Source organism: Nelumbo nucifera, chromosome 8 (assembly GCF_055504915.1).
Source record: "Nelumbo nucifera cultivar China Antique chromosome 8, China Antique-T2T, whole genome shotgun sequence".
NCBI lineage: Eukaryota > Viridiplantae > Streptophyta > Magnoliopsida > Proteales > Nelumbonaceae > Nelumbo > Nelumbo nucifera.
This window is the reverse complement of record NC_142656.1, coordinates 56,378,815-56,401,398: the sequence shown is the minus strand read 5'-3', so window position 1 is coordinate 56,401,398 and position 22,584 is coordinate 56,378,815. Positions and strand designations below refer to the sequence as shown.

At 36.8% G+C, this 22,584-nt stretch overlaps 2 protein-coding genes across 33 annotated transcripts; both read right to left on the bottom strand.

The window, feature by feature from the left end:
• Positions 1-1,089: 1,089 nt before the first annotated feature.
• LOC104591150 (UPF0481 protein At3g47200-like) lies at positions 1,090-2,738 on the bottom strand. The gene has a single exon (XM_019196644.2). The coding sequence runs from the start codon at positions 2,736-2,738 to the stop codon at positions 1,425-1,427; it is 1,314 nt and encodes a 437-aa protein (XP_019052189.1). The 3' UTR covers positions 1,090-1,424.
• LOC148790026 (rRNA processing protein pol5-like) lies at positions 2,664-22,584 on the bottom strand. 32 transcript variants are annotated; one of them, XM_088893033.1, is made up of 11 exons: positions 22,212-22,573; positions 21,942-22,064; positions 21,757-21,824; positions 21,584-21,655; positions 21,404-21,475; positions 21,146-21,282; positions 12,617-12,632; positions 12,339-12,550; positions 11,508-11,590; positions 10,868-10,912; positions 10,566-10,740 (listed from the first exon to the last, which is right to left on the bottom strand). In XM_088893033.1, the coding sequence occupies exons 2-8, from the start codon at positions 21,990-21,992 to the stop codon at positions 12,448-12,450; spliced, it is 519 nt and encodes a 172-aa protein (XP_088749159.1). In that variant the 5' UTR covers positions 21,993-22,064; positions 22,212-22,573; the 3' UTR covers positions 10,566-10,740; positions 10,868-10,912; positions 11,508-11,590; positions 12,339-12,447. The 32 variants fall into 32 exon arrangements, with proteins under 32 accessions (XP_088749161.1, XP_088749181.1, XP_088749159.1 ...); XM_088893034.1 differs by having other exon boundaries at positions 11,508-11,546; XM_088893035.1 differs by lacking the exons at positions 10,566-10,740; positions 10,868-10,912; positions 11,508-11,590 and adding exons at positions 2,664-5,359; positions 5,982-6,100.

The following is a 22,584-nucleotide window of genomic DNA, read 5'->3' as shown; positions in this document are numbered from 1 at the left end:
GGTTGCTCAAATCTTCATACAAAAGCTCAATACATCTTTTGACTGCCAGAACTACTAGAAGATCTTCCCAAAAAGATACGCCAAACAGACCCTTATTGTATTAAGTCTTTCCATTTGAAATTAAGAGTGTGTTTAACTTGTTGTTGGAATTAGAATCGAAATTGGAATTAAAATGATTTATTATTTTTGCCTGTTTGGTGCAAACGAGAATCAAAATTGGAAATAGGAATCAGTTAAAATTGGATTTTCATTCCCAAGGGAATGGAGGGCATGGCTAGTGATGAACCCAATGATGTGGATGACATTTTGATGTATAAACTGGAGATCTCCCAGGTTGTAAGAAGATATGGGCGTAGTCGGGTGTTTATTTGGATAAATGGATTAAGAATGGAAAGAAAGGTTTCAAGAGTATGAGGGGAGTTCATGTTTGTTTGTTTTCTTCAAGGTGTTGTTAGGTATTGGGAAGGCCGGTGGGGTTGTTTGGTTGCTGGTTGGTATATTTGTTGGGTTGTTTGGTTGAGTAGGAGCTTGTGCTTTATAAGTTGTTGGTTTCTGCGTAAGTCATGGATTATTTCTTGATTGTTTTTTTTTGCAATAATATAGGGCCCTATTTATTTCAAACTTTTAGACCTCTGATATATTCCTCCTTATTATCTCTTCCTTTTTTTTAATATTTTTTATTCATCTTAAAAAATCAACTATGGGAATAGGATTCTAATCATGTCTAGTCAAATAGTTGAAATTGGAATGAACCATTTTGATTCTAAGACTCTATTCCTATGAATCAAATAGACCCTACAGAAGGGAGGCTTATAGTATTGCAAGTGAATGAAAATCTGGGGAAGGTTTTTGTAATTCCTTTCTAGCCTAGGCATTTAAACAATTCACTCTTGAGCTATATTAATGCTTGATAAAGCAATTGAAAATAAGTTGTCCCTAAGGTTGTATTTAGTTTGAAAGAAAAGATAGAGAAAAGAAGAGAAAGGTTTGTATAGGTTTCCCTATAAAAGGAAAAAACAAAGAGTAAATTTATGAGTCACAGTGAAATAAAAAGATACAAAGAGAAATGAAGTTGCAATGTGTAGAATCTTAGATAAAGTAGAAAATAATCCATTGATAAAAGAAATTATTGCATCATATATACATAAATGGAGTGACATGAAAAGCAATTTAACTCAAACTTAATCCCATCGCTCTAACCTTTCATTCCAATCTCATCTTGACCACTCAATCTTATCTTATTATAATACATTGAAAGTCTAGTGCGGGGATCTCAGTCCCACAGCCTGGTGAATAGCTTATTCACAGTAAGAAAATACATAAAGATTTTGATATCTTATTACAAACTGAACCGGTCTGATTGGTGTCTTCAAGAACAACCTTATTAATATCCTTACTAGAAGTCGACCCTCCAATATTATCCATTAGAAATAGTTTCCTATGAAAGTCGGTAGCCACACACGCAAACGATTCTTGCAATAAGATTTTACCTGGTTGCAGACCTCAGAATAGCAAAAATTAACAAGGGTAACCTCCTTGCAGAGATTATTGAAGAGTAAAGAGACCTCTTCATCGCCACCCAGGTAATTGGTGATAATTCCACGGTGGCAGAGAAATCCCACTTCCTCCGTGGTGCTAATTAGCTTATTCATCAGGAAAGCATAGGATGTGACTACATGAAGGGGGCGACTATTACTGCATTGCTCCCATGCAATTAGATTTCTTAGCAGAACCTCGAAGTGATCTTCAATATGTACTGGTGGAATTTCCAACACCCCATGACTGAATTTGATGTCCAGGAAACTTGTTTCTTCGTGACCCTTCTTGAACTTGATCCCAGCCCGTCGGAGCCTTGTCACACTGAGCAATAGATTCCCTCCTGGATTCGACTTTGGTTGCAAATATTTCACATCGACTAACAGAACCTTGTATACCAGATCGAGCAAATGCTTGCTACTTGTAAATTTGGAAGCCTTTAAAAGTAGGTGTTGGTCGTTTGGAATTAGAGGTTTGAAGAAACGAAGGGCAAGCCTTGTGAGTGACTGATTTTCATGGCCAGAGAACTTCGACTTCGTTTTAACGAATAACTTGTCAAGAACGAACAGAGGAAGTTGATTTTCAAGTAATATCATGTCGCGGACCAGACTTGCATACAACCAGTTGGTATTGAATATTGGATCGTTCTCATCCTTTTTCACCTCTGCACTCCTTAGGAAAAGCTCGATCATGAAGAAACCATCAAATAACATCATTTTTAAAAAATCGTTTCTGCTCATTTTACTGATTTCTGAGTAGGATTTGTGAATTTCTTCTTCTAAGAAACATAAAATATTGAAAAACTCCCCCAACTTTTTAAAATTTGACTCTTGTGTTGTTGATATTCGATTGAGAAGTGCTTTAACATATCGCTTTTTGTGCTCTTCCATGGTCTGCAAGCTTTCTTTACCATGGTGATTAGGGCCGATAGCTATCAACTCGGGCACGTAGGCATATTGGTTTATTTTGTGAAATTTCTCAGGGACTCTATGAATACAAGAAGATGAACTATAGGACGACGAAGACTTACCAGTAAGCTCTTCAAGATCTTTGAGGGTAGAAGCAGCCAATTCCTTGCTGAGATCACTAATATCTAATGTAACATAGGATACATCTGCATTGGTATGATGAGAATCGACATTACCAGACGCCATTCTTCTGCTGTGACATCTAAGATGTGAGTAACAGCGTTGGGCACACATAAACTGGACGGATAATTGCGCTCACCATCGGGGATCGAGGGGGCGGTTCATAATGGATTATTGCAAATTTTTTCTCTAATTTTAAGAAAAATTTAATTTATATAGATCCAACTAACCTTCAAAGCTTGCTACCATTAATACTCTTGATTATTTGAAATTTGTAAATGTTACTTTGACCAACTACCATTCTTCCAAGCATTTTTAAAAGCATTCTTTCCTTTCACGATCAAAACTCTAGTTGTTTAATTTTTGGATGCTCTAATATGTAAACAAAGTCTTGTTTTGCTCAATGATCAACACCAATTCAACTCCTCTTGGCCCCAACAATTTGATCTCACTGCCATAACTTGCCAATTCAAATACTTTAATTAGAAGGGTTTCTAAGTTGAACCCTTGATGCGAAAGATTCAAAATATAACTTTCTTCCTTCCAAAACCTCTCTTCCAGCAAAGAATGTTAAATGCTTGGTTTCAACCTCCTTAGATCAATATTTGTATGTATATGTCCATTGAATCTCAAAAGCATAGGTTTGGAATACTTGGACCAGAGTAAATAGTGTGAAATGGGAAGAATGCAGAAGCCCAGAAAGTAAGGTAAGATTTTACTATTAATTTTTTTGAACTTGCTGAATAAGATAAATCGGTATGTCTACCTTTCAAAGAATTAAATATATGGGAGATGAATAAAGGAAAAAGATGGCAATGGCTTGCATTGGAACATGAAAATAAGACTTATAGGGATTTATGCATACTAAACTAATATTTATTATGCTGAAAATACACTAAATTAATATTTATTGTATTTTAAGTAATTATATATTGCATATTTGTGATAAAACTATTTTCAATAATTGTGTATAAAATTTATTTTTATAACAAAAAAATTTTAATAATTATTAGAGATTAAATTACTGTTGCTTAAGTTTCTAAATTTAATTTATTGTACTTTTTGTATTTTTGTTAAAAAATTACTTTTACTAATTATGTCGTTTTGTAATAATTTATTGATTAGTTTTTATTAGAGATTAAACTATTATTTGATATTACACTATTTACTCCATTGTCCTTTTTTTATTAAGATTTATGAACAGGGCATTCATCCATTCAGGAGCAGCAAGATGTTCTACAACACACAGGACATACTACGAGAATGAAGTTGATGGGTTTGCAAATTTTCAATGTGAAAGTTGGGCATTTTCTTATCATGTCCATGTGCCAAGCCCATCAAGCTTTGTTCTTCAAATTCTAAGCCTTGTATATCGTCTTGCACATAAAGATAGGTGGTTATCCTTGGTGAAGTTTTGGGAACTGCTAGAACAGTCTTAGAATCTTTTATAACAGCCTCTTTGTCATGCACTTCCATGATTAAACCTTGTAGAGCCTCTTTCATCCTCTTTGTTCTTGCCCTAGTCATTGGTCCACCGATTCTTTGCAAAGGATCTTGAGAATATTTGGGAATATTAGCTTGAGCCATTTGGCCAGTACCTCGATCTCCATTATTGGTATTATTCAGTAAGCTTAGCTTTGCATTCTTGTGTTCTTGGTAGAATACAATATCTTGACTTATCAAAGGAATGATAAACTTTTGTGGCATCTTCAAGATTGGATTCTTTAAGGACTTAGTTTCCTTAAAGTTCTAATCTGATCAACTACAGCTTATTTTCTAGCTTGTGGGTGCACATAACAATTTGATTCAAGAGTTCCTAGAGTAGGTTATCTAGTGGGTTCCTATCATTTCCTTAATCCTAGGCCAATTTTTCCATCAATAATCTCCCAAAAGCTATCTTTAAGTTTTTTTTTTATTAATCAGAAACAAATACTTTTATTAATTGTTATAAAAGATTGGATGTATAAACAAGAAGTACTAAGCACCCCTAGAATGGTCCAACATTTCAACCTACCTCTTCCCTTTCCCCAAAAATAGATATTGAATTTACAAAATTCCCTGTCGCCACATAACATTTTAACTCTATTAACTGTTTAGCCTTGCCTTGCCTTGCATATTCCACCAAGTTTGCTAATCCTTCAATCCATGTATAATTGGCTCCTATTATTCCCAACTGTTCAATTTCTCTTATAGCATTTCTGTGCTGCCATGAATCTTGGGAACTACTTCTCTGCCGCCCTGTGACCACTTTAATCTCCCTCCAACTCTAATCCTCCAATGTAGAGTGAAGCACTCAATCTCAAGCCCCAGAGCACAATAGGCACTTCAGATCTTAGAAACTCACCACTTCCAATGCTGCATCCATCAAAATTTAGTTTGATTTGGGTATATAGAGGAATTCAACTCTTAGAGAGTGTAGTTCTGGCGATGGTGGTGGATGCCATTGTTTCCAGCTTCAACTAATATCACGTTTAGAGAAAGTGAGAAACCATTAAATAGGTTTAGGGACTTGATCTGATGAACTACTTTTATCTTTTTCTCTTTTTTTTTTTTTTTTGAAATTTGTCTTTCTTTGATCTACTCATCTCCTTAAAAATCATTGTTTTTTCTTTCCTTCTCATTATCATCTATAAATTGCTTCCTTCATGCATCTCCACATTATTCACCCACTCTTACTTGGAAGGATGAAAAAAAGACAACTTGAAAGGATTTTCCACATCATCTGGTGGTTACACCTGAAAACAGATACAGAGAAAAACAAATGTTGAATACTAGAAGTAAAACAGGAAGTTGTGCTGAGATTAATAGGTGGTAGGTGGTTTCTTCATTTGCATTGTACAAAAACCACTTCTGGGGGACAAGCAAAAAAGCCCTAATTTTTGGGGGGAGTAGTCTACACCAAACTTCTTTGGCCTGCAGAACTAGTGGTGAGGTAGAAGAGGTAGTCAAGGCATAAGAAAAGAAGCAAACACAAAGGAGCCAGAGGAAGTTGAGGTCCAAATTCTCTTATCTGGTTTGGAGAAATCCAAGAAAATCCCTTAAAGAAGATGAAGTAAGTGCAGCAATTATGGTCCCTTTAAGTTTGGTACCCAAAATTTGAGGAACTAAAAGCAAGCATTAGTATGGTTACATTAAATCTCATAGAGTTTTGGGAGTAGTTTCTATAGTATCCTTATAATTGGTAATAAGGTTTGTGAAATAATTTTATTTTCTTTAAAATGGTCATTAATGAAGGTAGATTAATTGCAAAACTTCAATAATTTACTTAGAAGTTATCTACGAATACCATCTTGTTTGCTGGTAGCTTTTGTTTATACTGGCTTGGCTAGTATTTGATGGATAATACTATGAGCCTACCTTGGTATTTCTCAGTGAAGAAGCAGCAATGAGCCTGGTGTTGTAAACTGAAAAAACACAATGACACCTTCATCTTGCATTAAATGTTAAGACAGTAAAATTGCAACCAGCAAAATGTCCTGGATCACACAAGCAGTTGGTCAAAAGCTGAAGAAGCAGATACAAACCAGTCTGGTTAAACACACAACAATTAAATATATGTTATGTATACATTATAAAGAGAACAATTTTAGCTCCACTACTGATGTGCAGTCAAGGAGATTAGAGGCTTCTTAATGAATTCATAGGAGAAACTTGAGCTTCCACAGAAATAACTCAACATTTTATCTCCAATAAAATGAATCCCCAGGTTATCGTAATCATGACTTGAGAATTCACAACCATTACTCAAAAATCATGTGAACCTTCAGAATAACACTTCTCTCATAAATGGACATGAACACGTTTGGATTTGGGTAAATTTTTTGAACTATTCTTATGGTTTAGTTAATTGATTAAGTGTGTTCTTACTGTTTGAAATGACTAACACTATCCCTATTATTTATTACAATTGATTAAGTGTAAATTTTTCTTCAAATTTTCACCTTTACATTTATCACCAAACAGCAGCCGAAGGGGTTTTCACCGCTCGGACCACAGAATGAATGGATTATCGATGACAGAGGTGATGGCGAAGAGCCACGAGGGGATATATTGGAGCGATGGAGGAGCAGCGGGTGAAACTTGGTGGAATCGATAAACTTTGGCGAAGGGTGCAAGGAGTGCACTTGGGGCACGGGAGTATCAGATCGGTGTGGAGCCCACATCGAGGGGATTGGGAATTTCTAGGATTCCCGGAAAACAAGGGACCGGAGGTTGCAGTCAATCTTTTAACATGAGAGATGATGGACATTGCTATGGCCTATCAGTCTATCACGGAGCCGCTAAACTGCACGCTTGAAAAGGCCAAGTTATTCACTTCAGACACCTCAGACAGCACCAGTGACCTGTGGAGGTCTGGATGTGGCCTACATCGTTTCAATCTTATCGGACGCAAGGCTGAATCTAACAAGTGCAATACAAGCCACCTAAAATTTAACTCGGAAAGGGTGCTTCCCCACCGGCAATGGAAAAAAGAGGACAGAGGACCTGTGTTAGGTTGTTGCAGGGGTTTCAGGGTCCGATGTAATATCAGATCCTCTGTCCTCTGTTCTCCATCCCGGTGGACAACCAACATAAATTTTGGCAACTGGCCGATGAGCTTCGTGGAAGAAACAGCTGGAGCTTCCATGTAAAAATGCCCACCGGAAAACAGAGTCTGCCTCTAGGAACGGAAGAAACAACCGAACGACCTTAATCTTTCAAAATTATCGATGTTGTTTGTGTAGGGATTGGAGATTCAGGCTATGTGGGAGAATGGAAGAAACGACTGCAGTAAATCAGACCCGACTAATCGTCGCCGGAGAAATGCCCGCTACCTCTCCTTTCCCCATGTACGAACAAGCCCCTTAGGGATGGTGGTGGAGAGAAAAAACAGGAAAAAAAAACACTATTGAAATGGCACCTGGAGACCCCACCGCCGAGGTCGCCGCCGGTCTTCGCCACGCCGGTTAGAGTTGAAGAGGACGCTAGTGATGAACGGGATTCTGGTCGATTCAGTGCCGGGTGGACGTACGAGGTCGGGCTAAATTCTGACTCGATCATCGGGGATCAACCTCTATAAGATGGAGATAGCCAAGCGTGGGAGGAATGGCTGCTACCTCTCCCTTCCCCATGTACGAACGAGCCTTTCAGGATGGAGGTGGAGAGCAAAAAGGGAAAAAAACACTGTTCAGATGGCACCTAGAGACCCCCGCCGTCAAGGTCGCTGCCGGTTTTTGCCACGCCGGATAAAGTTGAAGAGGACATACTAGTAATGTACGGGATTCTGGTCGGTTCAGTGAAGGGTGGACATACGAGGTCGGGGCCAGATTCTGGCTCGTCGTCATCGGGGAACAACCTCTATAAGACGAAGATCTGCCGAGTGTGGGAGGATATCTGTAATTGCTGCTACAACTCCAAATGCCGAAGTAGTGTTTTCCGATCAATTGGGTTCGAATGGGGTTCCAAATGCCAGAGCTCGAATAGGGTTATAATAAGGATAAATTGGGTATTTTCAGAAGTTATAACAGTCAGTTAACGATAAAAAAAATATTAATCGATTATATAGTATTGGTCTATTTTAGAACAGTAAGAATATACTTAATTAATTAGCTAAGAATTTACCCTTCACTTCACTGGACTAATTTACACTGACATGCCAGTACTGAAATTAGACCAGTAGGACCGATGAACAAAGAAGCATTGCTTGAAAAATTTTTGTCGAGTTTTGGTAAAAAGGTAGATGCATTGTGGAGGCAATTAATTGCAACAAAGCATGGATGCAATCACTCTACTGTTGCTTTTATGATTACTTTGAGGTTTAGTGCTGTCCATAACATTAAAAGAAAAATTTTTATTTTTACCCTATTTTACATCAAATTTGCTTTATCCCTAAAATCTAATCCACACAATCTGATCATAGGAATCCTAGATAAACCTAGTTTGTGCAGGTCTGAAAATATCCTAGGTATGGTACAACAAGTACCTCACTGACTCAAAAACTCAGGGCTTGGGCACAAGTTTCTTTTTGAAGCTTGAATGTGCATTAGACCCACAAATTTTGCAAGTTGAGTTTGTTTCTAATACTTCAATCCCAACTTGGGTCTAGCCTAGATGAAACAAAATTAGAAAACTTCATTAAACAATTAATTAATTATATTGACTAATTAAAAAATATGTTAAAAACATTTATTATCTTGTAAGTAATATTAAACATTCATCCCAACATGGGGCTTTTCTAGGCGAGACATAATTAGAGGAATTAATTAATTAATTATATTAGTTAATTAAAAAATTATTATCTTGTAAATAATATTAAAAGTTCATGGACAGAGTTGGAGTGGAAAGAGAAAGAGAGAAGGTTGGGTTGGGTTTTGTAAAAATCGGAACCGACCCGACAAGAATTACTAAGAACTGAATCAGACTTGATAAGGTCTGTAATTCTAGACAATCAAAATGATTAGGTTCTTTGGTCTAACCTGATGGACCTAGTTATAATAAAACTATTGAAAATATCAGGATAATGTATCAGGAACTAAAACCGAACAGATCCAATCGATTAAGGTCCATCTGGTCCAAATGACCTATTAACAACCCTAGAGAGAGAGAGGGAGAGGGAGAGAGAGAAGGGGTAATAAATGAAAAGAAAAGAGAAAATAACAATTTTGTGAAAATTTTGTAATTAAATGTTGATGAAACTCTTATAATTATATGAAAACACAATGTGATATGCACAACTAAAAAAGAGGCAATGATTGCTTTCAATGGCATTCTTGTAATTAGTAAAAAATTTAATGAGACAAATAATGGTATTCTTGTAATTAGCAAAAGTTCATGAACACCACAACAAGCAATTGTGCCAAAATAGCAAAATATTTCACATAAGCCCATATAACCACGCACCAACATTCTTATAACTTTGTATTTCGATGCCTTAAGGCATCATTTTAGGGGTATTTTAGACCTTAGACGAACTAATTTGTACCATTTTTCGTTTAAATTCAATGTTGTGACCTCTGAGGGTCCCTATGCAAATTATGAGTAAAAACTGAGAAATTACAGAGTTTTCTACATATTTTGGAAAGCTGGTGAGAATTCTAGCTGAGAGACGGGGTGTTTTTGTGAAAAACTGAATACAGGCGGGCACCTCCTATCTGCTAAACCCAGAAAAGTGCCCCTCCTACTATATTAGCATACTCCCCTCTCCTTATCAAACCCTAGGGTACCTCCCCATTCATTCTTTTCACATCTAAAAATTTAAAAAGTTTTATTTTAATTTTTAATTTTTTCTTTAAATTAATTTTAAATTTTTATTGATACTTAAAAAAAATTTTATTTCGAATAATTAAACTAGACACATTTATTATATTTTTATTAATTAAATTAAGATAGTAATTAAATTTGATACACCATTGAAAATTATGGATACATTATGGTCACTAGAATTCACTACAAGAAAATTGGTCTAAACCGGTTTAGGCCTTAAGACCACCGGCTTTGATCTAAGGCGGCAGTCTTCATTCCGCCCCCTAAACCTCTTCCGGCTTAGGTCAAGACCGCCGCCCTTGAAGGCCGATCCAAAATGGTTCAATTAACTCTAAACCGGCAATATGCCAAAATCGCCGACTTAGCTTTATAAAGGTGGCAGTTTTGACCGTCAGCTTAGATTGTATTTGACCACCACCTTCGGTCAATCAAAATCTTACCTACCTTTCTAGGTGGCGGTCTAAACGCTGGCTTAGGTTCTATTTGATCGCCGCCTTAGGCCAATGAAGATTCTAGTTCCTTCTTAGGTGGCGGTTTAAGCCGTCGGCTTAGGTCGTATTTGACCGCCACCTTATAGCTTGTTTATGGTTAATTTTTTATACTAGCTTAATTCCATGACAAATCTCAATTTAATACCTATTTAATACAAATATCAGGACAATTGATATTGTGACACATAAAAAAAATTTAAATAAAAAATGTAACTAAAACAAAAATCTATTAATTGAATTATTTATTATTATAATATCCAAAACAAATTGTTTAAATACAATATCTAATTGATGCATAAAAGTACAAGGAATTAAAAAATTCCAATTTCCAAGACAATGTAACATGTCTTTCAATGCAAATCCATTTAATATAATGGCTGAACCTGCAAACCATACCCTATAAATTGTTAGGGAGTGGATTATGTTTATCAGTAAAAAATTGGTCAATGCTCAAAATACAAGATCAAGTAAAATGAAGTGAAAATCTTTAAAAGAATATTGTTTTCTCACTTTGTAAGGGCTAACTTTGGCCAATTTGGATGTTTGACACTTGAGCTACAAAAGAATGTCGATTTAAGTTATTTATAAGATCAAAATTTTGCAACTGATGATAGTTCAAAAAAAAATGCAACTAAATTAACCAAATGTCAGTATAGATGCCCTTCAAAGTGGATCCTACAAATGGATCAAAATTTGTGTCTTTCCAAGTGGATCCTACAAATGTCAGTACAGATAGGGGATGCAGTTATATTTGAAATCCTAGTAGCATTACAAGGGTTGAAGCTTGCCAAAAGAACCAAAGTAACCAATATCATCATTGAAGGGATTTTAAAGTGGTGGTAGAGTGGGTTTGTAATGAAGATGTCCTTGGTAGTACAAACACATCATGAGGGAGATTTCCGAGTTAAAAAGGGACAGGTTTGTTGTTGTTCAGTGGACTTGTAGAACTGCAATGGGCTGGCAGATGGTTAGCAAAGAGAGAATTTGGTTCTGGGGGAATGGTTACACAACTCATTCTCTGAGCCATTACACAACTCATTCAAAGGGGTCCAGCAAATTGGCTACCCAATTTAAAGAAACTCCACTGCATAGAACCAGGCTCTCAGACCAAGCCCTTTCAAATTCTAACATATGCCTAACCGAGGCTTACCCAAGTCGCACCCCTTAGGCACTCAGTTCTATGCCATTCCTGCACCCACATCAATCCATTAACCTCCATTTCTCTTCTCCAAACTGCCATTCCACAAATAAAAAGGAAAAAAAGTAAAACTTGAAACAAAAATAATCCAACTTAATCATATCTATAAAGCCTTATTCCAACAGTTGTAGCTTTAGATGCACTAGTCCTGTTTCACTGATCTGATCCGTCAAGGGACAGCAATTTTTTTATTGCAAATGACCAAACGATATTTTACTAATTTATATGGAGGCCTTCGTATAAAACATGTTAACTCAGCCCTATTATAAATTGTTTTGTATAATTTGGCCCCATATCTTGTGTTCATTCAAGACACGAAATTTGCCAATAGTTACTTCATGGATTTCTGCAAAAATCAGTTATAGATACTTGATAGCAGCAAGATCTCCTCTATGTGTGTGTTTGTGTGGTTCAAGCAAGCAATTTTTGTTCTTCTTTTATATCTTGTAACAGGGTAGGGTGGGGCCTCTCTTTTAAACCACAATGGAGATTTCGTTCTTATTCCTAGTGAGCTTTGAATTAAGTCTTTGTTGTATAACCATACGCTCGCTGTTTGTTTATGCCTCATAGATGATTCTTTAATTTATAAATGGTAATGGAACTCTATAAAAAATAGGGACAAACAATCCCTGAAGGTAGTATAGAAAGTTTAATGAGACTGATAAAAAAACATGAATCTAAACAGCGTTAAAATCACTGTAGATGATTGTTATAAAGACTTGACATGTTTTACAGGTAACAAAGCATAATTGTTCTCATAAAAATTAGATGAGAATAAAATACCTGTTCAACCAAGTTTAAAACATCCAAGACAGCTGGCTCTTTTAAATAGAGCTTCTTAGCAGCAAGAGAGATGACATGGTTGATGAATTCCTTGACAAGAGGAGTGTTTTTATTGGAAACCCACCCTTGAGATATTCGCCCAGATTGGACAAGAGAGCCATAAGCAAACAAACGACCTAAAAGACAATCCCTTACTTCCTGAAATTGCATAAAGAAGGAACTGAAAAATATCACATGCAGAGAGTGACAACTATATACCAGTATTCTTCAAAGCATGATTTAGCATGTACTTACCTGACCCTTCATTGAAGAAGAGACCTCTAACAAATTAACTATTAGTTTCATCAAAGACTCCACTCTAATGCTAGGAATAGCACCAACTACAATAGTCAACCCCAATGCAAACCCTTGTCTCGCACACTACAGAAACATCACAATGTTGACAACATGTCTGAAGTCGGCTTCAGAAATTGCACAAATAAGTGGACTGGTTATAACAATATTTAGTAAATCAGCATAATCAATTAGAACCCCAAAGAACGACATAAAATGAAAATATTGCAAAAATGTATTACAGTTTCAACATGCCATATATATCTCGACCAATCATGCTAGATATCTACCACTAGTGAACAATCGGTAACCATTACATTAGTTTCTAGTATAACTTCTCCAACTGGAGAGCATATTCAACTTAATACAACTTGCTTAAATCATAAATCTACTTAAGGAGACGTTGCATGGTTGCATGTACATTGTGAAAAAAAATAACCGTCCACGTTTGACAGCCTTTGCCGTCCACAGGGCTATGTTTGCATGACATGTTAATCCACACAAACTCCATGTAATGGACTAATGGTAAAGGCACTGGATGCATGGATGTGGGCTTATGTTTCACACAGAGAGACTATGGAAAGCCCAGGCTGTCAAACATGGACAGCCAAATGTAGCAGCAAGCATTAGAAAAGGCAAACAGAAGAGGGGCCCAAACATTCTAGAAAATATCAAAAGGCACACTACTGAATAAAAGGCAGGATACAACATGAATCTCAATATCCTCTCCAGTCAATAAGCCATATAAGAGTTTCAAGTAGAATCAGGAGCAGGAAAATTGTACTAGACAGCCACACTATCTCAAGATACCTCACTGGAAAATAAAGAAGCTCCACTTCTACCTCTGGAAGAAGTGGAAGCTCCATAATTGTTCCACATGAGCCATGATTTTAGACCCACTCGCACACAACCACACATTCTAACAAAATAACCCTGTGCCCCAATCTACCAGCAGAACATGGAACTGCTCACGCTATCACGAAACCAAGGCAATTCGACCACGGGGAGGGCTGAAGGGGTGAATAAGTGGATCTTTATAAAATGGAAATTCGCTGCTTTTTGCATGCATGCATATTAGAACATGCCATACTTGAAGATAGCAATTTTCTGCATTTATCCCATGGACAAATAGTATGCCACTTTATGACATCATTTTGAATCCAGATAAACTAGTAAAGTTCAAAGCATTTTATGGCACCATAGTTCCCATGGGGTGTGGTCACTTTTCTGTGCAACAATCACCATGAACTTTGGAGCTCACTTCTCATCTAGGAACTTGCAGGCCTGAAAACAATAAAAAGGGAACCAGAGAAAAAATTCTTATATCCATTTCCTCGGAGGCTCTTTCCAAAACTGTTGACAAAAGGGGCGGTAGTTTTAGCAAAAGTATTAAATGTTGCTACACATTTTCAGAAGACATTTGAATCTGCTCTTTTTTTTAACAGTAAAGTTAAGCTACTTCCAAAGTTTGTTTCTTTCCAATATGTGTCGTTACACCTCCCAAGATTAGTTAGTTCCCATGTTAGCCGATTCTGCTCCCAAGGTGTGTTAATGCCTGTCCTTGTTCAGTGTAAGTCGGTTCACCTTCAACCGACTCCATCTACTATAAAAACCCCTCTTCTGTACTGATTCAACCATCAGAGAGAAATACCAGAATACTACTAATTTTTCTCTCATTCAACTAAGTTCTATTCTGTTTTCTATCATATATTTTTTACAGTATTTACTATTACTATCATCCGCAACCATCAGTGGTATCAGAGCCCGTTCGATCAATCTCTTGGGCGTGATTTCTTCTAAACATAATGTGTGCAGAAGCCAATCGTTCCACCCTTTACCAATCTTCAATGGAAAAAACTATGACTTCTGGTCCATTAAAATGAAGACCTATTTTTGGTCACAAAGTTTATGGAGAATCGTTGAGGAAGGATTCCGCATTGCTGAAGATACTTCCACTCTTTCAGCAAATCAAAAGAAGATCTATGAAGAGAATCAGCAAAATGATTGTCAAGAACTATTCTGTAGGAGGAGTTTCAAGGATCTGTCAAGGTACGCACTGTTAAATTGCAGAAGTTTAGAAGGGATTTTGAAAATCTTAAGATGAAGGATATTGAGACTGCAAAAGATTACTATTCTAGAATAAAAGAAATAGTAAATCAAATGAGAGCCTATGGGGAGACTATTTCTAACAAGAAAATAGTCGAAAAAATTCTAATCTCTTGTACAGAGAGATATGATCCAATATTTTCGATGATAGAAGAAACAAAGGATCTAGAAAAACTATCACCAACTGAATTGATGGGCTCTCTCGAGACATGAAAATAGGCGTGACAGGCAGAATGAAAATTCGGTTGAAGTTGCCTTTCAATCTAAAGTTAATCTGCGGTCTCATAAAACAAATGTTGATGGAATAAAGTCACAAGGAAAACCAAAAGAAAATAATGACAAGTATTCTTCATGTGGTATTTGCAAGAAGAGAAACCACTTGGAGAAAGATTGCTGGTTCAAAGGAAAACCACAGTGCCAAAACTGTAAAAAAATTGACCATGTTGAAAAAGTTTGTAGATTCAAGAAAACCCATCAAGCTAATTTTTCAGAAAAGAAAAATGAGGAAAATAGTCTTTTTTATACTTGTCATTCTGCAATAGAAAAAAAAAAGGATACTTGGTATCTTGACAATGGGTGCAGTAACCACATGACTAAAAATGAAAGCATCTTTCATAGTCTTGATAAAATCAAGACAAAAGTCAAAATTGGTAACGGCGACTTCTTGGAAGCAACCGGCAAAGGCACCATTGTATTTGACACCAAACAAGGCAAGAAATACATAAATGATGTACTTTTGGTCCCCAATATTGATCCAAATCTACTCAATGTGGGCCAAATGATAGAAACAGGTTACTCTTTACATTTTGGGGGAAACTCTTGCACAATTTATGATAAGCAAGACAAGTCCCTTGAAATTGCAAAAACAAAAATGATAGAAAAAACAGATGTTTTCCCATTCAATGGAGAGATGCAAGTTACATGGCAATGCAAGCACAAGTGGACGAGTCGTGGCTATGGCATAGAAGATTCAAACACTTTAATTTCCATGGATTAAGGATTCTTCAGTAGAAGAACATGATGCGTGACCTAACAGCTATCAAGGAGTTCAACAATGTCTGTGAAGGGTGTATGCTCGGAAAACAACATCGACAACCCTTCCCATCCGGCAAAGCTTGGAGAACCTAAGAGCCATTGGAGTTAATTCATACAGATGTTTGTGGTCCAATGCGTACTCCATCAAATAATCAAAACAGGTATTTCATCCTCTTCATTGATGATTATACTAGAATGACATGGGTTTATTTCTTGCGAGAAAAATCGCAGGTTTTTGATATTTTTAAAAAATTCAAAGCCCGTGTTGAGAAGCAAAGTGGTTACAACATCAAGACCATAAGAAGTGACAGAGGCAAAGAATACACTTCTAATGAATTCAACAAGTTCTGTGAAGATGAAGGCATGTAGCATCAACTTACAGTCGGATACTCTCCATAACAGAATGGAGTATCCGAAAGAAAAAACAGAACAGTTATGGAGATTGCAAGAGCCATGCTCATGGAAAAGGGTCTTCCCAAAATTTTCTGAGCAGAGGCAATAAACACTGTTGTCTATCTGCTCAACAGATGTCCTACTAAAGTTGTGCAAGATAGGATACCAATTGAAGCTTGGAGTGGGCAAAAACCATCAGCAAAGCATCTCAGAGTTTTTGGATGCATATGCTACACCCATGTCCCACAAGAGAAAAGAGGCAAACTGGATGAGAAGACTGAGAAAGGAATTTTCTTAGGCTATAGCACTCAATCAAAAGGCTATCGAGTCTATAGCTTAAGGAAAGAAAAACTCATAATCAGTTGAGACATAAGTTTGACGAGGATGCTGCATACAATTGGGAGACAAAAGAAGTTGAAAGAAAGACTATCAACTTGCCTCTATTACCAAGTCAAAGAATTGAAGAAGATCATGATCAAATCAGTTCGCCAACACAATCGGAACCGGAATAAGCTTCACAGTCTACTCCGGATTCACCACCAAGGCGAACTAAATCCTTAACAGAAATATATGAAACATGCAATTTGATGATCATAGAACTAGAAAGTTTTGAAGAAACTTTTAAGGAAGAAAACTGGAGAAAAGCTATGGATGAAGAGATAAAAATGATTGAAAAAAATGAAACTTGGGAGCTTGTGAATTGTCCACAAGACAAAGACACTATTGGAATTAAGTGGGTCTACAAGACAGCTTAACTCAGATGGCTCGATCCAGAAGCTTAAAGCAAGGCTAGTTGCCAAAAGATACTCACAACAATATGGTATCGATTACAATGAGACATTTTCTTCAGTTGCTCGCCTTGACACAATCAGGGCATTGATAGCACTAGTTGCACAGAAGAAATGGAAAACTTTTCAACTTGATGTAAAATCTGCATTCCTCAAGGGCTATCTTAAGGAGGAAATCTATGTGGAGCAACCTCAAGGGTTCATGGTGCAAGGACAAGAAGACAAAGTTCTCAGATTAAAGAAGGCATTGTATGGCTTAAAACAAGCTCCACGAGCTTGGTATAGCAGAATCGACAATTACTTCTTGGAGCAAGGATTGAGGAGGAGCTATAGTGAGCCAACACTCTACATCAAAACTCAAGGTACAAATGACATTCTCATTGTTTCTCTATATGTTGAAGATCTTATTTATACTGGAAATAATGAGAAGATGGTCAAGAAGTTCAAAGAAGACATGATGAAGACTTTTGAGATGATTGATTTAGGCCTAATGCACTATTTTCTTGGAATTGAAATAACTCAAGAAGAAGAAGGGACATTCATCTCACAAAAGAAGTATACAGAAACTCTTTTGAAGAAATTCAAAATGGAGGGGTGCAAAACAGTTTCCACTCCACTAGACAACACTAAAGCATTCAAAAAGGAAGATGGCTCACCAAAGGCAAATGAATCACAATTTCGAAGTATGATTGGAAGTCTTCTCTATTTAACTGCTACAAGACCAAACATCATGTATGCGGTTAGTCTACTATCAAGATTCATGCAGAATCCAAGTCAAGTCCACCATGGAGCAGCTAAAAGAATACTAAGGTATTTGCAAGGTACAAAGACCTATGGAATTTGGTACAGAGTCACACATGACTCTAAGCTCATTGGATACACAGACAGTGACTGGGCAGGTTCAGTAGATGACATGAAAAGTACATCTGGTTATGCTTTCACACTTAGATCAGGGATATTTTCTTGGGCTTCAAAGAAGCAAGCAACTGTTGTCCAATCATCAGCTGAAGCAGAATATATTGCAGCAGCAATAACAACGAGCTAAGCTATATGGCTCAAAAGGATATTTGATGACATGGGAGAACCACAAGTTGGTGGTACTGAAATCTACTGCGATAGCAAATCTGCTATTGCAATGGCAAAGAATCCCATATTTCACAGCAGAACCAAACATATTGGGATCAAGTATCACTTTATCAGAGAAGCTGAAGGAAACAAAGAAATAGAACTCAGACATTGCAAAACTGAAGAACAGTTAGCTGACATATTTACAAAGGCTCTGCCAAAAGGCAAGTTCGAATTGTTACGAGACATGATTGAAGTTGCTGAAATGTGTATCAAGGAGGAGTATTAAATGTTGCTACACATTGTCAGAAGACATTTGAATCTGCTCTCTCGAAGAACAGTAAAGTTAAGCTACTTCCAAAGTTTGTTTCTTTCCAATATGTGTCGTTACACCTCCCAAGATTAGTTAGTTCCCATGTTAGTCGATTCTTCTCCCAAGGTGTGTTAACGCCTGTCCTTGTTCAGTGTAAGTCGGTTCACCTTCAACCGACTCCATCTACTATAAAAACCCCTCTTCTGTACTGATTCAACCATCAGAGAGAAATACTAGAATACTACTAATTTTTCTCTCGTTCAACTAAGTTCTATTCTGTTTTCTATCATATTTTTTTTACAATATTTACTATTACTATCATCTGCAACCATCAAAAGGTAACCTCAATGATTTGATCCAGTTCAATGTTCAGGACCTGGTTGAATTGCGATTCGCTGACACCATCCTTGATTTGGCATCTCAATTCCTTTTTGTTCCCCACATTTGATTAGACCTCTAACAGGACTGTGTATGTCACAACAAGATAAGAAGTTCACAACAGCCCAGCGTTCAACCTTTTGATGGTTGAACAAATTTCTGCTCATAAACAGGTTAGCATCAGAACCATGATTTGGTATCTCAATTCCCATTTCTTTCTACTTATCTACTCGTAAAGTCTTCTCAAGAAAGACCAGGGCCTCCACAATGGGTAGAATGGAGCTAGCTTAAATCTTACTACTTAAGATGCTGAAACCATGTTCCCTTTTCAGCATCCTATTATAAGAGGAGCTATAAGAACTAGACCTTGTCCCAAAGGAGTTCAAAGCTTTTTTATAATATACAAGCGTGTCACCCAATAATTTTACACACACAACCCCATTATTTGGTTTAATGGTAAAATCTTGGGCCGACAAGAGTGAGAACATGGGTTTCAAGTGGCCACTTTGTGCTAGAAAAATGCCAGAAAGCCTAGATCTGTATCCAGTCTACCATGTATGTATGTATGTGTGCACTTAGGAATACTGGCCACAAAGCCTATATCTGTACTGCTACCAGATATACCAGCAATTCACATGTTTATGCATCTAATTTGGTAGCAGAGTTGGAATCCCCGTATGTAGAATGTAGCTTCTAAGTTTTCATGATCCTTCCATCTACTCTCTAGGCTAGAAAAGTCTCCTACCTTAAAGTCTTATAGAAGGCCAACATATCTACCCTTGTTACTGTATTCTCGCCATCTGAGCCTGAAATGTGACAATCAGATCTTTCCTTGTTCGCTTGAAAGCTTTCCCCATCCTTGGGGGTCAGGTTATAATGGAGCAGCCATGAATGTTTGACATTTTTCACTGAATACTGCTATCATTCTGTTGTTCCTTGTAAATCAATCCAAATTGTTCAATTGATACAAACTCAAGACAATGGAACAAGTAAAGTTCCAAATAAAAGATTGTAAATGGACCACTCTTATAAAGTTTTTCCTCACAGACATTAGTTCTGGTACAGTCATTTGATAGCCATACTTCAAGTTCAAGTATGCTGTGATCACAGTTAGAGTCAGTGATTGAATTGTCTACCTTAACAAAGTTCAGTTGATCAACCATTTCTTTCTATCACTTAACCTCTTTGTAGGATCTTATCAGCTACTACTTAAACTTCTAATGTGATTGATATTTTTAAAGTACTATGATCTGGAATCAACATGTTTTTACACTTTCTTTTTTCCCGTTTTAACTTCAAAATTTTCAGGGAAAAGTGAAACAAATTGTTGGATCTACCCTCAAGGAAAAGTGAAGCAAGACTTATAACAAGTTTTGAATCAGACAAGTCAGCAGCAGAATATGCAAACCTGTACAAATAGGTTAGACTTACAGGTGGTCATGTAATAATGTTGGGCACAGATGCATTGAGTATGTCAGCAGCAATTGAGGCTTTGCATCCCACCTTGAAGTAATATTCAAGTTGATTTTAATAAAATCTATTCTTACTGATCAAAAGAAATGCAAAGCATGCTGGGCAGAGGTGCCCCTGTAGTTTTATGGGCAATCTAGAATGAAAGGAATAGTAGAGTTTTTGAACAGAAGTGCAGCCCAGAGGAGGAGGTTTATTACCTGTGCTGTGGACATGATAAAATTTTTGTTATCCACTCATACTTGTTCTAGTGGAACTGATCTATCACGCCCTTTTTTGAATATAGATTTTCTGGGGGGTCCTTAAGGTTAGGTTAATGTACAGAAACTCTTTGTGCAGGGGACCATATTGTATATTTTTTTCAGTTAACATAATTTACTTCACCTTTTTCAGAAAGAAGAACAAGAATGGCAATGGGCTCTCAGATTTCTATATAGAGAAGTTAAGGCATTGCTCAAAATAGCTGTTCATCTAAGTTCCACAATCAACTAATGCCTTGGCTGATTTTTTGACCAAGAATGTGGTAAAGAGATATAATCTGTTAGAGAGGTGTCTATGCCCAATGCCCATGTGTACAGCCTCAAAGCTGAAGTGCCATTTATAACTTTAGATGCTAGTTAACATTTTTCTGTTTTAAATAGGGTGTGGAACATCAACTTCAACCGGGCATAGAAGTTTAGAGAATGAAATCATTTCACAACTGGAGGAAAAACTACTACTACTAAACTCATCATCTTAGCTGTCTTTAGCATATTAGAAAATATTTCATTTCTAGTTCTTACAGGTTACAAATTTACAAGCTATGTGTTTGTATTCTACCAAAATAGGGGAAAAGTATTTCAATAAGAAGCAAGGTAAAATTGACCCATTGTAGAAATCTACAGGTATTTATTTCAATAAGAAGCAAGAACTAATACTAGAATTACAATTCCAAGTGTGATTGGCAAGATTTGTACTGATGTTGCTCTGGCTGTTGGTGGGGTGCGGCAAATTCGAAGTTCCATTTACAGAATTAGCACAGGACGATTGATTGGGAGCACATAAACCAGTGTTACCTGAATAACTGCAGCATGAAAAAAAAAACAAGAAATCTGAGTTGATGATGATGGTGATATTGTGTCAATGTTATTGTTGCTTCTCAGAACAACAAAGACAAGAAAAACAAGGGCACTGGAATTGCTTACTCCAGTGTTAAGTTTCTATCATTGGTGAGTGAGGAAGGTATTAATCCACTAAAGTTGTTATTTGCCAAATTTCTATAACAAACAAGAGATAAAAGCAAATAAAAGAAGTAAGAAATACAAAGTTCCAATTTCCAAAAAATTAATTAGTCCACAAAATTGCAAAAGTGATGAAATACTAACAGCATGTTCAGGCTGGGAAGGTTTCCCAGGAAGCTAGGAATTTCTCCACTTAAACTGTTATTACTCAAGTCTCTGCAAACCATAAGCGGAAATGTTAAAACAAAATACCAACTAGTAAAATTTCCATTTGATTGCTTTTTGTACGGTTCTTTCTTTCTGATTTAACTACTTACATTAGTTGGAGAGTATCCAAGGCGCTAAAATCTGGGAGAGAACCCTGAAGCCCGTAGTTATGAGATTCCTATGAATTGTTTGAAAGAAAAATGAGTAAATAATGTACCTTTGGTAGTCACCATATTTAGCAGAAAAAAAAAGTAAAAGAAAATAAATGATGAAAAGGAATAGACAGCTGGTAAACCAGAAAATAATCAAAACACATATGAGGAACCCAGTCCCAAGGGGAATCCATGTGGAAGACAGGAGTCACCGCTCCAATTTTGAAGTTGAACAAAAGTTTGTTGAAGCAAAGATAGCGCTTTTACTGGTACAGATAACCAAAAAAAGGAAAGTAAGCCCAAATTTGAACACCAGATACCTTCTGGACATTTAGAAAGATGTATTAGTGGATAAGAAGCTTCTTCCTCATCACAACCTCCGGTGAGAGAGAACCCTAGAAGAGGTAGTAGACCTGTTGGCAACTCCAGTGAGAGAGAACCCTAGAAGAAGCTTCTTCCTCATCAAAACCTCCCATGATCCATTCTCCACAGCAGTAGAAGAAAGAAAGTTGATCTCCTTCGGCACGTTGCTTTTATCCATAAAGTGGTGTTAAGCTCAGCCGAGAAGTTGTCGACGATGGAGCAGATTGCCTTCGAACAATGTTTCTCCCTCCATAAAACTCCTCATCGAAAACCTAAGCAACAAGCAACAAAGTAAATACACACAAAAAATGTAACAAAATGACACACAAATTAGAAAAGTGTTGTAAGGATTTCGTGCTTAAATGTAACAAAGTAAATACACACAAAAAATGTAACAAAATGATTCACTCGATTACCTACCTC

Coding starts and splice junctions, on each gene's coding strand:
- LOC148790026 (XM_088893035.1), bottom strand. CDS start 21,992: ATGGATTCCCCTTGGGACTGGGTTCCTCATATGTGTTTTGATTATTTT. Junction 21,825..21,941: donor TGTGTTTTGATTATTTTCTG/GTTTACCAGCTG, acceptor AACAATTCATAG/GAATCTCATAACTACGGGCT. Junction 21,476..21,583: donor CTTCCCAGCCTGAACATGCT/GTTAGTATTTCA, acceptor TGTTTGTTATAG/AAATTTGGCAAATAACAACT.
- LOC104591150 (XM_019196644.2), bottom strand. CDS start 2,738: ATGTGTGCCCAACGCTGTTACTCACATCTTAGATGTCACAGCAGAAGA.